Below are 15,465 nucleotides of genomic sequence, written 5' to 3' on the forward strand. Positions count from 1 at the left end.
AAAATTAAATCCAAAATATTTACAATTATTAACTTTGGATCATCATAAAATTATTATTATGTTAAAGCAAATTTTACCCATGGAGACCTAAAAACTACACTAACAAATGAGGGTTGTGCTTGTGGCTGGGACACACCACAGAACATCAGCCTGAGGTCTCATGATGGGACTGGACCCAAGTTCAATCCTCTGACCTCCATCACAGGCACAAACAGCCCTGTCATACACACAAAATAAATCTTTAAAAATAAAAAGTTACTACTCTGAGGTTATAGAAAACACTAAACTCATAAACACCAATCTCTCCCACTTACCTCAAGTGGCATCAGTCTAATCAGTGTTGCAAAGCACTGCGTAGCCATGAATCTCACACTGTCTGTCTGATCACTCATCCTTCCCAATACAGGAACAACTAAAAGGACAATATATGGAACAATACCGACATCCAATTGCTCCATAACACCTGAGTAAGTCATCAAGGAAATTTTAAAATAGTTCCCTGGTACACATCTTCATGTCCTAGTATACAAAGATTGCAACTTCAACATTAAAAAAGTCTTTTTCTTGACATTTTGACACATGTATATAACATATCCTGAGCACTTTATTTTCTATTCTTTTCTTTCTTTCTGTTTTAAAATTTTATTTATTGTTATATGTAAGTACTCTGTCGCTGTCTTCAGACATAACAGAAGAGGGCATCAGATCACATTACAGATGGTTGTGGGCCACCATGAGGTTGCTGGGTTTTGAATTCAGAATCTTTGGAAGAGCAGAGTCAGTGCTCTTAACCGCTGAGCCATCTCTCCAGTCCTATTTTCTATTATTTTCTGAGACAGGTTATCATAGAAGTCTAGAATGGCCTTTAACTCTTGGTCCTTCTGATCCTATTTCCAGTGCTAGGATTACATATGGACAACATCCTGCAAGGCTCAATGTAATGATTTCTGTTAACAATCCAAACATGTTGGAGCTCTTTTAGAGACAGGCACATCTCTGAGTTCAAGACCAGCCTGGTCTATACAGTGAGTTCCAGGACTACACAGTGAAACCCTGCCTTGAAAAACTAAAAGCAAAACAAAGCTGGGGATGAAGAGATGGCAAAGTAGGACCATTCCAAGGGACCTGGATTTGATACCCAGAACCCACATAAGAGCTCACAACCACCTGGAACTCAGACCCAGGGCATCTGATGTACTCTTCAAGTCTCCATGGGTACTATACATGCACATGGTACACAGACAAACTCTGTGTGTGTGTGTTTTAAAGATTTAATTTATTATATGTAAGTACACTGTAGCTGTCTTCAGACACTCCAGAAGAGGGCATCAAATTATCTTACGGATGGTTGTGAGCCACCATGTAGTTGCTGGGATTTGAACTCTGGACGCTCTTAACCACTGAGCCATCTCGCCAGCCCATGTGTGTGTGTTTTAATTTTTAAAAATTTTATTATTTTATTTTCATGCCTTGTGCCTGAAAAAGTCAGAAGGGGGAGTCAGGTTCCATGGGACAACTCAAATCTTTGTGTATCACACAAAGATTAATTCTCAATTTCCAACCAGGAGCATAAAAATCATCATGTGGATATACTAAGTCTAATCTCTGCCACTGGGACTTCTGAACCCGAAGAACCAGCCTTTTCTACTGATCTGACCTTATCCACCTTTTTGGCTTTGACCCACGGGATTCACACATTCCAAATTAAACAATGGCCACCATGTCCTTTAAAAGAACTGGTAGCACATTTCTAGATTTGCTATATTTCAGTAAAAGGCAGACATTTATATGACCTGAAGAGAAACCAGAGCTTAATTATCTTACATATTTCATTAATTTTCTCCTGGAAAAAAAATGAACAAAGTTTGAAAACATACATTTAAGGTAAATATAGCCCACCAAGTATTTAATTAATACTAAGGAAACATTAAATAAGATAAACAGGTCAGTTACTAGTTTAAGACGATATAAAAGTACTTTTGCATGTTAAAAAGTTACCTATTTTAAGCAATTCTGTAAACTTCTTGTATGAAATTTTAATATAAAATATAAAATAAAATATAATCATAATTAAATCATATTGAAAAGTAAAATACTTCAAAATAAAATATAAAAAGTTGTCATTTGGAGTAAGCAGATTATGTGCATTTTAAAGTGAGTAAACTGAATTTTTCTTAAATAAAATAAATAAAACGGTTCAGATTTGGCAAAATAAAGGATACAGGCAAGTGCTTCAATTGCACCTTCTTGCTTGACATTGTCATCAATTGCTCCCAACCAAGGAAGTACCTTCTCCAAAAAAATATTCATTGTTTCCATGGTAGCTATTTTACTCATGACACCTATGCAACGAGCCGCCATGTGCCTCACTGCAGTGCTGGGGTACTGAAGGCACATATAAAGATGAGGCAAGTGCTGTACCAGCTAAAAATAATTGAAAAAAATTACGTTACTTACTAGGGAAAAAGTTAAAAAAGTTCAGTGTTCCTGATTTTATTCTCGGTACTTTGGTTTTTGGTAGGTATTTCTAAGTTCTGGCTTACCACAACATTATGACTGCATGTACTGGCTATTTTTGTGTCAACTTGACACAGCTGAGTTATCACAGAGAAAGGAGCTTCAGTTGAGGAAATGCCTCCATGAGATCCAACTGTAAGGCATTTTCTCAATTAGTGATCAAGGGGGAAAGGCCCCTTGTGGGTGGGACCATCCCTGGGCTGGTAGTCTTCGGTTCTATAAGAGAGTAGGCTGAGCAAGCCAGGAAAGGCAAGCCAGTAAAGAACATCCCTCCATGGCCTCTGTATCAGCTCCTGCTCCCTGACCTGTCTGAGTTCCAGTCCTGACTTCCTTTGGTGATGAACAGCAGCATGGAAGTGTAAGCCGAATAAACCCTTTCCTCCCCAACTTGCTTCTTGGTCATGATGTTTGTGCAGGAATAGAAACCCTGACTAAGACACTGCATCAGCGTTCACTGCTAAATGTCCACTGCATAATACATCAAGGCTACCAATAATAGCCAAATATTTATTCAACAGTGAAGGCCAGCCTCACACATCAGCTGAGTACAGGGGGATAAAGAGTTCTTTCTTTCTTTACTACTAATAAAAAAGGCCAAGCAGTGGTGGCACACGCCTTTAATCCCAGCACTTGGGAGGCAGAGGCAGGCAGATTTCTGAGTTCGAGACCAGCCTGGTCTACAGAGTGAGTTCCAGGACAGCCAGGGCTACACAGAGAAACCCTGTCTCAGAAAAAAACATAACTAAACAATGATGATAATAATAATAATAAAGAAGATGGGAAAGCTTTCTTTGAGAAGAGGATTTGCTGTTGTCCAGGCTGGCCTCAAACTACCATACACAAGCAGTCTTTCTACCTCGTCTTCTTAGAAACTGGGAAACAGACACAGGCTGCTACAGCTTATCAGAAATTCTTAAAAAGTAAACGTTCATAGTTTTATTCCTAACCACTATCTCCTAGATTGAATTTTATGACTCTTATTTTTATGTTATGTAATTACAGAGAAAAGATAAAACTGCAATACAATAAATGGCAAAGAGCATCTCTAATGTAGATACATAGATATTTTTTTTACTAAAACCAAATAATCTTCTACTTTTCCTCTTGCCTGTATGAAAACTCTTGTTAGACGTGTACTAGTAAAAGCCGACCCAAAACTAAAGCCATACACTAGGGTCCCCCGGCCACTGACCAGTTCCACCTTAGCAGGTGATTTCCTCCACCTCTGCTTATCCTGAAGACATGTCCTGCTGCTGAGCTCCTCCTTGTGTGGAGTTCTCCCTATTATTGATCTAAACAGCCTACACTCTTCTTTCTCCTTTGCTTCAGAACTCTCTCCACAGTGCTCCTTAAGTTTCTACTTGGGTTTTCACTCCTGCACCCAATTCACAAGTCTCACAAGGAAGAGTCTAGTTATACCACATTTTAAAAAATGCCATTAGTAGCGATATAAATTGTCTATGTCAAGTATTAAAATTATTCAACAAGACAATTTACTTTATCTGAAAAAGCACAACACATATTAATTACCAAGGGATGAAGTGCAGAGTCCATGGAAGCTGCTGCTATTTCAAACACTTGCAGGGAATTCACCAATTCTTGAGCAGGAACATCACCTCTTTCCAGGAGAGACTTTCCATCTATTCAAATAAAAGTCCTATCACTTTGTAACTAATTTTTAGAACCTAGAGTCCACAAAAATAAATTAGTACCCCCTCAGCTAATATACAAATGTCAACAGAGTTTTTTGTATTGAAAATGGTATGACTTTAAGTACTCAAATACTGCACTTAAAAGCAACTGAAGAGATTTAAAATAATAATGCATTTCAAAATTTATTTTTAAATATACAGAGAATTGGGGGGAAAGAATAACATGAAAATTATCAGCCATTTTAAAGCTTACATGCTAGTCTAGAATAAAAAGAGATAAGCAGCTTTCTTTGAAAAGGGTATGAGATACACACTAAAAACACTGAACTGATTTAAATTGAATGCTTACCAAAATTATTTAGGTCAATCATAGACTTCAATGGGCCAACCATAGCATCCCAAAGATGTGGCAACTTCACTGCCATTTCAGCACCAAAATGCTTCACTATAGTTGTTAAGGCAAATTCAGCTCCTCTCCGTTGTACCAGGTAAGGCTTCTGAGCCTAAAATCCAATTTTGAAAGAATATTTTTTTAAAAAAAGCGTAATACATTATAGTTTTAATCAAAAGTATTTTAAAGTCAACATCTAAAAATTGACAGTGCTTCTGATAATCAATAAAACAATTACTGGATATATTTATGAACACTGCAAACATTTTTCAATAATAAATTCCACACAGGCCTAAAACTTCAAACTAGATTTTTTTTTAGTCTAACACAGAAATAAAATAATAGAAAGATATGCTATTTCTAGAGACAGTCACCAGTGACATTTTTTAAATGTTCTCTGCCCCCAAAAAACAGCAGCCCCAAAGATGCAACCATGAAAAACTTACCGATGACCCATATTTTACAAACCCACATTTTTTTTAGCACCAAGAGTTTACTATGGAGCCCAGGTAAGTGCCCATGTCTTATAATCAAAAGAACAGGACTAGCCATCCCATTGTTACTATGCTCCCGGAAGTGCTATGGCTATGTCTCAGGGCAGAGGCCAAGCCTTTGCCTGCATCCTGTCCTGAATACCCTCTGCACTCTTGTACATTATCTGATCCTCCTTCCTACCTCCCTCCCAGTCTGGCCTCAAACTTGTGAGCCTACTACCTCAGTCCAAGTAGTAACTAACAACAACTTCGCTCTGAATGGGGGGAAGGGCCGGGGACTACTCACCTCATCAAGTTCCACCAGGACAGTCCCACTACTTCCTGCAGGTAGATCTGCTATCTGAGCTTTGATTGCTTTGGGGATGGGACCTCGCCTGCTGGTGATGGCAAATGCTGCTTTCTGATGCCTGTAGAGTGTAATGATCCCCCTGTGCTTGGTGACAGTGTGGTGCATTCCATCCTTTTCTGAGTTGGATCCTAGAAAGGATAAAAACATTTAATCAAAATATAGGTGAGCAAAAGCTTCCTGCCCTAAAGAGATATGATGTTATTATAAACTCAGTGAGACCTCAATTTTTATACAGGATGATGCTGTGTTAGACAATGACATGATAACCAAACTGTCTATTTGGATTAAGACTTATATTAAACACAATGAAAGTTATGGAGTAAAAATCAATGAAAAATAGCACTTGCAATGATAGCGCCCAGGAATAAACATTAAAAAATATTAAATATTTGTAATCGTGATGAATTCAGAAAACCCGCTCACCACTGCATTACTACACTTTAGTTAATATTCTACAGGAACTTTCTTCCTTCTCATTTGTTTTTAAAAGTTGTAAGTCTATTACATTTCAAATAATTTGGGCTTTCTAAAATCATAATTTAAAAATCATAGGACTTAGTTATGTGACTACACCAATGTTATTTTTATCTAAATGAAAGTTGTTTTCCATATAAATTTTCTACATAAAAATAGGAAATTTGGGACTGGCAAGATGTCTTAGAGGTTAAAAGCGCTGACTGCTCTTAACCAGAGGTCCTGAGTTCAATTCCCAGCAAACACATGGTGGCTCACAACCATCTGTACGCGATCTGATGCCCTCTTCTGGTGTGTCTGAAGAGAGTGGCAGTATACTCACTTACATAAAATAAATAAACCTTAAAAATAAAATAAAAATAGGAAATTTGTTTATTTGGTGTTATTTATCAAATAGACTACTCACATCATAACATGGCACTAAATTAATAAAACAAATTATTAATGTTTGATACAGCTAGTTTTTCTAGCCTAGTTAATAAGCCATGCAATGACTTTCAAGGTTAAGGAAGGCTGAACACAGATTTCAGGCAACTTCACTTCTTATATAGATGGCTCATTTGCATATATGAGGGCTGACTAGCAAATACACAAACTGATACAATTTTGTTATAATCAAGCTTTGTTTCATACAGAATAAGAAATGGAGAGATAGCTCTAAAAGGATCCAGATTTGTGCTTAAATTACATCTATAATCCAATGAAACTAAATTTAAATGGTCAATTCCTTCTCTATGCAAATAAAGGTTTAGACATATACCTTTGGAATTTTCCTGGCCACTTTGTGTTGGTACTGGACATGTAACACAGGGAGTGAGGTATGGGTCCACACAAAGAGAGCTACAGAGGTTCTTAATAACTTTTGAATTAGGGCATGGTGTCCTTGTTGTACACTGCTGAAGAAGCTTAGCTATGTACTGAGCAGCATAGTTCTGCACTAGCGTATTCTCTTCTTTTTTAATCGTTTCCATTAATGGTTTTATGATAGGATTTAGTTTCTCCGGAAGCTGCTGCAAGCTCACAACAGCACACGCAGCAAACGTATGTACTCTCAGCTGCAGTACTTGCCACTCCTGGTTCGTCTCAGCAACTGTCATTTGGACCTGATGCCGTTTACTATCTAACTGCTGTAACACTTGAGGATTTAAATCAAAAGTTGATGTGACTTCATTAAAAACAGTGGTTACCTAGTTAGGAAAAAACAAAACAAAACAAAACAAAAAAGAAATGAAAAATCATTAATTACAATAATCCCAGATACTCTAAAACTCCTAAATGGCAGTTTTCTGTTTCACTTGTAAAAGTCTCACAGTATCAAGTACTGCTTTAATATTTAGTAAGCTAAATAAATGTCTAAAATAGCCCAACTAAAAGTATGTAATGTTCACAGTAACATTACATACTTCTTAAGAAAAGACACAACAGTCTCTTAAGAGAAATAAAATTACCATTAAATACCATATTTCACCTAACTGGTAAAACATGAAAGCTACAAACAAATAAATTGTTAATTTGAGGAATATCAAAATTCAAACTACTTCTCTACCCCACAAACACACACAGAAGCAGCTTAGACTACAGAGTGAGTACCAGGACAGCCAAGATTATACAGAGAAATCCTTTCGTAGAAAACCAAACAAACAAATAAAGATAAAAGCCAAAAGAAACACACAAAAAAACCCACACATACACAAACCAAAGTGCAGTATTCACTGTCTAAGGCACAATAGTGCTGTAGTAAGGTACTTCACAAGCTTCATTAAAAGACTTTATTAAAATATAATTCCTGCACTACAAATTAACTCATTTGAAGTACATAATTCAGTAGTTTTCAGTATATTAAGAATTATGGCTCTCAACAATGAGAAAGATTTCATAAATCTCCCAAAAATGACTCATAGCCATTAGCAATCACTCATTTCCCTGGTCCTATTAAGCCTATTTCCCTTCTGCATACACACACATACACATACACACAGGTATGTGCACATACATACACATATATACAAGTACATACATACACACACACACAACCAGGCTTACCTGGAACTAAGAGAACCACCTGCCTCAGCCTCCCAAGTGCTGGGATTAAAGGTGTGCACCACCACCACCCAGCTACAAATAGATTTATTTTAGCTATTTCATATGAATGAAATCTCAATGTAAGTAAGTCTTTTGCTGGTTTTCTCATACAGAACAACGTTCTTTGGGTTCATCTATATCATAGCATGTAATGATACTTTCTGTCAAACAACATTTAACTTTTGAATATCATCTTCTATACATTTTATCTATATCAGTTGATTAGTATTTGGGTTCTTCCTGTCTTTTGAATATAAGTAAGTTACTATACATCAAGATTGTGTAAAGGCTTATATAGCAAAGATAGGCCAGGCAATGGTGGCACATGCCTTTATTCCCAGCATTCTGGAGGCAGAAGCTGGCAGATCTCTGAGTTTGAGGCCAGCCTAATTTACAAAGTGAGTTCCAGGACAGCCAGGCCTATATAGAGAAACCTTGCCTCAACCACCTCCCAATTAAAAGGAAAACCCAACCACAAAAATAGTCATCTTTACTGGGTAAATACAATTACTGAGAGCTTTCTTAAAATGATGTAATTTAATAATTATTGACCACAAAAGTAAACATTGAAAAGCACAACTTTTCACAGATATTTGTTCTTTGTTGTTTTCTTTAGGGGGACAGTTTCACCAAATAGCACAAGCTTGCTTCTACATCAGCCTCCTGCATCAGCCTCCTGAGTGCTGGGACTGTAGCACTTGCCACCATATCCTGCTAAGAATTTAATCTTTGGAGACCTATACATTACTGACATGGTAGACAACATGGATAAGGCTGTATTTATTATGAAAGCAAAAGTTACATGACATCTTTTTTTTTCCAACTTATTTTTTTTTAATTAGGTATTTTCCTCAATTACATTTCCAATGCTATCCAAAAAGTCCCCAATACACCCCCCCCAGTCCCCCACCCACCCACCCCCACCCCTTGGCCCTGGCATTCCCCTGTACTGGGGCATATAAAGTTGGCAAGTCCAATGGGCCTCTCTTTCCAGTGATGGCCGACTAGGCCATCTTTTGATACAAATGCAGCTAGAGTCAAGAGCTCTGGGGTACTGGTTAGTTCATAATGTTGTTCCACCTATGGGGTTGCAGTTCCCTTTAGCTCCTTGGGTACTTTCTCTAGCTCCTCCATTGGGGGCCCTGTGCTCCATCCAATAGCTGACTGTGAGCATCCACTTCTGTGTTTGCTAGGCCCCGGCATTGTCTCACAAGAGACATCTTATTTCTATCAAAATAAAATATAAAAGATTTTAAATTATAGGTATGTGACCATGCCAATATGCTCATCACAAAAGAACCAAATCCCCTCTAACTTTCACTGAAACTTTCTTTGTCTTACCCATCTGGAGTTATGCTCAAGACTTAAGAGATCACTGTGGGGTTTTTTTGTTTTTTTTTGTTTGTTTGTTTGTTTTTTGTTTGTTTTTTCAAAACAGGGTCTCTGTATAGCCCTGACTGTCCTGGAACTCACTTTGTAGACCAGGCTGGCCTCGAACTCAGAAATCTGCCTGCCTCTGCCTCCCAAGTGCTGGGATTAAAGGCGTGCGCCGCCACCACCTGGCCAAGAGATCATTGTTAAACTTAAAAATCTGAACATTATCCTAAGTAGACTATGCTATGTCAGCCTTCAGGAACTATTGTAAACTGAGGAAAAGCTTTAAAATAACTCCAAATTAATCCTATCATTGAACCAATGCTTATTACCTTACAGATGAGGAAGACCCCAAGAACCAAGTCAACCTAGCATAAGATAGAGACAAAGGCCTGAGGCCATAGAACTGCCTTACTCTTTGGCTTCTAGTCTAGATCTTTTCATCTTACACCAAGAAGAGAAATACCCAGGAAACTACAGCAGCTCTTCCCATCTTCTACAATCTTAGGATACACTGAAAAGTGATAAAACTTCACAAGTTTTCCAGTAAGAGGTATTAACCAGTTTTCTGTTCTCTAATTTCAAGAAACTCAGTATAAGGAAATAACATTTCTAAAGAAGCAGAGCTGCAGAATACATTCCACACATCTTAGTATGCTTCTCTAGTGGCACATGGCCAATTTCTAATCTTTATTTCGTGCTCTAGAATTAAGAAAGTTACTTCTTTACTCACCAGGTCGTTAGCTTGATCTATTGTTAAAACATTGTTGTTTACTCTATTACCAACTTCAATATGTGCATCAGCTAATGATGATATAAACTGTTTACATTCATTCTGCATACGTGTGAACGGAACAGCAATTTCATCATAATACAAATGTTCTGAAAGGATATCAAGTAAACGCGGTTGCACAGCTAGGGTAACAGCTTTACACTCCTAAAATACAATAGATAACGAGATTTAGGGAAAACATAGAAACATCGTGGTAGAGATGTATAAACCTTCACTTCAGACAACCAAATGTTACACTGCCACTGATTTTGAATCTATAGTCTGTTATCTTGCAGAAGTTAGTTACACAAAGGAAAAGTATTACATCAAAACTGCTCTGAAATTTTAATTTGAATGACCACAGGACATGCACATGTAATTACTATAATTCCATTTAATTTTCAACCAAATTATTCTTAGTATACACTGAATTTATTTAAAATATGTATATATAAATACAGCAGACATTTAAAAGTATATTACTATAAAAAATCAATCAGAAAAAATCTGGCATGCACTAAAAATGTTCAAAATTTGTTATTAGATATCTTTAACAATTCAACCACAGCTTCACATGCTGTATTGTAAAAATGGATATAATTTAAAAGCTACTTACCTGCCCCCAAATTTAACTAACCCTTCCCACTCTCTCTGGTTGTTGCCTGCCCCAACAACAGGGGCAATGGCCTCCTCAGTGGTGAGCCATGAGGGGTTCTGTGAGATCTGGGTGATCAGCCTGGGCTTCACAGAGTAAATCCAGAGAAGCTCTGTGAGGGTCCAGAAACCGAACTGTCAACACTTGCTGCTGAGTCTGAGAGGCACAAAAACACAGCATCACTGCCTCTCCAGCACATGGTGTCCTGACAACAAAACAGACAGGCTTCGCTTCTTTCCAGATTGCAATAAAGCATGGCTCAATTACTCTTAGACACCGCTTTGACAAACTGCTAAGAGGCAGTGACAAGCAACTCTCACAGCAAGTGCAGACAGTTAAATTTCCAGAATTCCAGTCAATGGAATAAACACAACCAGCAGGAAGTTTCCTTGATTGACAGAAACAAGTCTTACACAAAATCGTACATCTTAGAGTAGCTTAAAGTTGAAAATAGTAGACGGGAATTTGGAAGCAAAGATTTGAATTCAAATGTGGTGATTTCTTTCCTTGCAACCAAAATTCCTCCCCTTCTTACTGTCCATAGAAACAGAACTCCAAAATACAAAGTACAGGCCTGTGGTGGTGGCACACACCTTTAATCCCAGCACTGAGGAGGCACACACAGGTGGATCCCTCTCATTTCGAGGCCAGCCTGGTCTACAGATCGAGTTCCAGAACAGTCAAGTCTATGCAGAGAAACCCTCTATAGACAGACAGACAGACAAAAAACTGGAGCACTGAAAAATGTGCTACCTCATAGTAACAACCAACTGGATATATACAGTCAGGTTATGACTCTTTTTATACACACTCTTTTTTCACACAGGGAGCTTTTGTAATAGACTATAGAGGATGGACAAATACTAAATATGAACACAGTTTAGGAGTCTTAGATATAAACGTGGTGCTAAAAAATCAAATTAAAAGTAAATGGAAAACAATGTTCAATATTATATGGAATACTTTCCCATAACTTAAATTTTTAATAAAAGATTGTTTTTACTTTTGTGTTGTAAGTTGTAAATAGTCCTAAATGCTAATGGAAATTGGTTTTACTAAACTTGCCTTTATTAAGAATATGCCTTACCTTTTGTAAAGCAGCCCACTCACAGACTACTAATGCAACACTAATTCTCTGTAAAGCAGATTTGGAATTCAAATAGAAGAGCAGTAACTGGCCAAGGGAATCCGCTGGTTTCATTTCTTGGTTTACCATATTGACACTTGGATCACAAATACAGCAACAGAGTGCTCCTAACAGCCTAAAAGAGAGGAAAGGGCCACATGCAGAAATTACCTGAGGCAAAACTCCTGCTAAGGCTATACATTTCCCCATAAAAATCATAACTTTCTTCCATCTTATTTTCATGAATAGACAAGAGGTGGTTTGCTTTTGGTTTTGATACAGGGTCTAATACACCCCAGGCAGGTTGGCCTTCAACTCTTTATGTACCTGAGGCTGGCTCTGAACTCCTCATCTCCCTGCCCTCAGCTCTCAAGCGCTATTCCAGGTGTTTGCCACACTGTTTATATTGTGTCTGGAATCAAGAGAATTGTGCCTGCTAGGCAAGCATTCTGAGTTACACCTCTAACCCAAAATTATATTTTTAAAACTTCAGAAACTTAAAAATATTTACTTGCTTTAATTTTGCTTAGATAACTAATGTAGAGGAAAAATAACTGAACACACCTATGAAGAAATCTTCTGGTTAAAGTTTAAAGCCATTAGCCAGAATTTTCATTCTCTGATACTTGGCACTTGGTAAATACTCACTTAGCTGCCATCATCCTGGCCCTCATAACTACAAAATCTCTGGTCGCTGGGTCTTCCATGATGGTGTCTGCACCAGCAATATACTCCTGAAGCACTTCTTTATTCTGGATTTGACCTTGCCGTACCTTACCACCTGTTTTTTCCTAGAGAAAAATCAATAGTTAAACCAATAAAATTTAATTGGAAACAAAAAAAGTATTATTAAAATTCCAGTAAAATGTAGTTGTTTTTGTAAAATTTTACAAAAAGTAAAAAAATAATTACTTTATCAGAGGCTGAAGAATTCCTAACTAAAGTTAGTGAAGGCACTCTTAGAATAAAACAGTAAGTACAAGCTTCATCAACACTGTCTGTATTAGTAATAATGAGCTGAACACAGAAATACCTCATGTTTCTCTACACTTACCTTGGCTCTAGCTTTTACTTCCAGCAGCATATTTAAATCAATAGGTAAGTGAGAAGGCTGCATCATTAGGCAAAGCCAAGCACTCATCCATGGGCATGCAGCTGCTACCACATACTGAACTGATGCCTTGCTCAACAGCTCCATCCAGACCTACAAAGGCAAAGAAGACTATGAAACAATCCTTTCTATTAAGTGCTAACAAAGTCTAAAACATACTTTTAGGGAAAATGAAATGGAAGGAGTAAGAAATAGCAATGAGATTAATTTGAAAAGTCAACATAGAGGTTTACTTTGAAATACCAATTTTGTTCATGGATTATATACTACACAAAATAATGTAAGGGGAAATTTTTTGGTTTTGTTGTTGGGGGTTGGGGGGAGGGCGCCTGGAGAGATGGTTCAGCAGTTAAGAGCACCGACTGCTCTTCCAAAGGTCCTGAGTTCAATTCCCAGCAACCACATGGTGGCTCACAACCATCCTTAACAAGATCTGATGCCCTCTTCTGTAGTGTCTGAAGACAGCTACAGTGTACTTATATATAATAATGAATAAATCTTTTGTTTTTACATCTTGATAATTCTTTTTTAAGAGATTTATTTATTATTATACATACACTCTAGCTGTCTTCAGACGTGCCAGAAGAGGGCGTCAGATCTCATTATTACCTTCAGAAGAGCAGTCAGTGATCTTACCCGCTGAGCTATCTCGCCAGTCCCTAAATAAATCTTTTAAAAAAGATTAAAACAAACAAACAAACAAACAAAAAAGGACATGTGGGCCAAGAGGACTGCACAGTGAGTAAAGGCAGTTGCTGCCACACCTGACAATCTAAATTCAATCTCTAGAACCCACATGGAAGGAGAGAACCAACTCCTAATAAGCTATCCCCTAACCTTCACACACCGTTCAAACCAGCACCGGCCCCCCCCACAAAATATAAGTTGTTGTTTGTTTTAGACTAAATATATTTTTAATGTTTGTACTTTATGTGTGTGTTTGCCATAAGCACCACATGTATGCCTGGTGCCCATGAAGGCCAGAAGAAAGTGTCATATTTACCTAGAACTGGAGTTGCAGAAAATGATGGCTGCCATGTGGATGCAGGGAAGCATATCTAGGACCTCTGCTAGAGCAACAGTGCTCTTAACCACCAAGCCAGTCTCCAATAAATAAACATGGTTTTTAAAAAAGGCATCTAGAAGCAGGTGTGATGGCTCATGCCTTTAATCCTAGCACTTGGGAGGCAGATGCAGGAGGATCTCTCTGAGTTCCAAGCCAGCCTATCAACAAAGTGAATTCCAGGAAAGCCAGAGCTGTTACATAGAGAATCCACCCATGTCTTAAAAGAACAACAAAAGCAAAAAAGGAATGTAAGAGTTGGCCATGGGGCTGGAGAGAAGGCTCAGTGGTTAAGAGCACTGACTGCTCTTCCTAGAGGTCCTGAGTTCAAACTGCCACAACCACATGGTGGCTCACACCCATCTGTAATGGGGTCTGGTGCTCTTTTCTGTGTGTCTAAAGAAAGTAATGGTGGTGTACCCATATGTATAAAGTAAATAAATAAATCTTTAAAAAAAAAAAAAAAAAAAGAGTTGGCCATGACAGGACACATCTACAAAGCACTCAAGAGACTGAAACACAAGGGGCCAGCCTCGGATACCCAGGTAGATCTACTCAACAAACAAAAACCAATACAATATTTGATACTTTACGATCAAATCAAACTAATATAATCATTAGTTTATGACATATAAATACAAATGTTTATAAATTAAACATGCCACACCAGACATGCTCATACATATCTGCAAGGATGAAAGCAACAGAACCAGGAGTTTGGGGTCAATCCCAGCTTCACAACAAGCTCAAGCCAGCCTAGGTTATGTGAGACCTTGTCTTGAAGACACTGATATAGTGAAAACACACACACACACACACAAATTCAAAATAAAATATTAAAAATATTTAAAAAAAATAAAAAAGAACATTAGCTTAACAGGACATGTAACAAAAGAAAGAAACAAACATTACCAACCTGAATTTACTACTAAATCCCATGTGAAGTCTAGTTTTCTAGTTTATCCTGTAGATTACTAGACTCTTCAATGTTTTGGATGGCTTAATTCATTAAAAACACTCAATAGTAATTTTTTATTATAACTATAAATGTTATTAGGAAGAGAAATAGATAAAAAAATAATCTATAGTAAATTAATATAACAATAATATAATTAATAATCTATAATAATAATAAAGAGAAATAGAAGAGAGATAGATTCATCATATACCTTGTGAATAAGATCCAGAATTTCCTGGCTGCTTTCTAAAACACAAAACTGAAAGATGTGTCTCAGCATATCCGACAGGATAGGTATAAGCCAAGATGAAGAGTTCTGAAAACAAAAACAGATTCAGAGCTATGACGTACTTCCTGAAGTTAGCTTACATGAACGCAAAGTCAAATACAACAAACACTGTTGTAAAAAAAGACTATATGCTTTATCAAAAAGATTCAACTGGTGAT

General features: G+C 37.4%; 1 protein-coding gene across 1 annotated transcript in view; it reads right to left on the minus strand.

The window, feature by feature from the left end:
- The window catches only part of Btaf1 (B-TFIID TATA-box binding protein associated factor 1), an 86,831-nt gene that overhangs the window by 18,619 nt on the left and 52,747 nt on the right, over positions 1-15,465 (minus strand). Inside the window, exons 15-25 of the mRNA XM_021151415.3 lie at positions 15,230-15,334; positions 12,941-13,090; positions 12,535-12,677; positions 11,848-12,022; positions 10,067-10,270; positions 6,638-7,064; positions 5,341-5,531; positions 4,519-4,672; positions 4,048-4,157; positions 2,223-2,424; positions 315-463 (exon numbers count right to left, since the gene is read on the minus strand). Of these exons, the coding sequence (XP_021007074.1) occupies positions 315-463; positions 2,223-2,424; positions 4,048-4,157; positions 4,519-4,672; positions 5,341-5,531; positions 6,638-7,064; positions 10,067-10,270; positions 11,848-12,022; positions 12,535-12,677; positions 12,941-13,090; positions 15,230-15,334 (2,010 nt within the window). The remainder of the gene's footprint in view (positions 1-314; positions 464-2,222; positions 2,425-4,047; positions 4,158-4,518; positions 4,673-5,340; positions 5,532-6,637; positions 7,065-10,066; positions 10,271-11,847; positions 12,023-12,534; positions 12,678-12,940; positions 13,091-15,229; positions 15,335-15,465) is intronic.

The sequence above is a fragment of the Mus caroli genome, unplaced genomic scaffold (assembly GCF_978045245.1).
Source record: "Mus caroli unplaced genomic scaffold, Mus_caroli_1 scaffold_20, whole genome shotgun sequence".
NCBI lineage: Eukaryota > Metazoa > Chordata > Mammalia > Rodentia > Muridae > Mus > Mus caroli.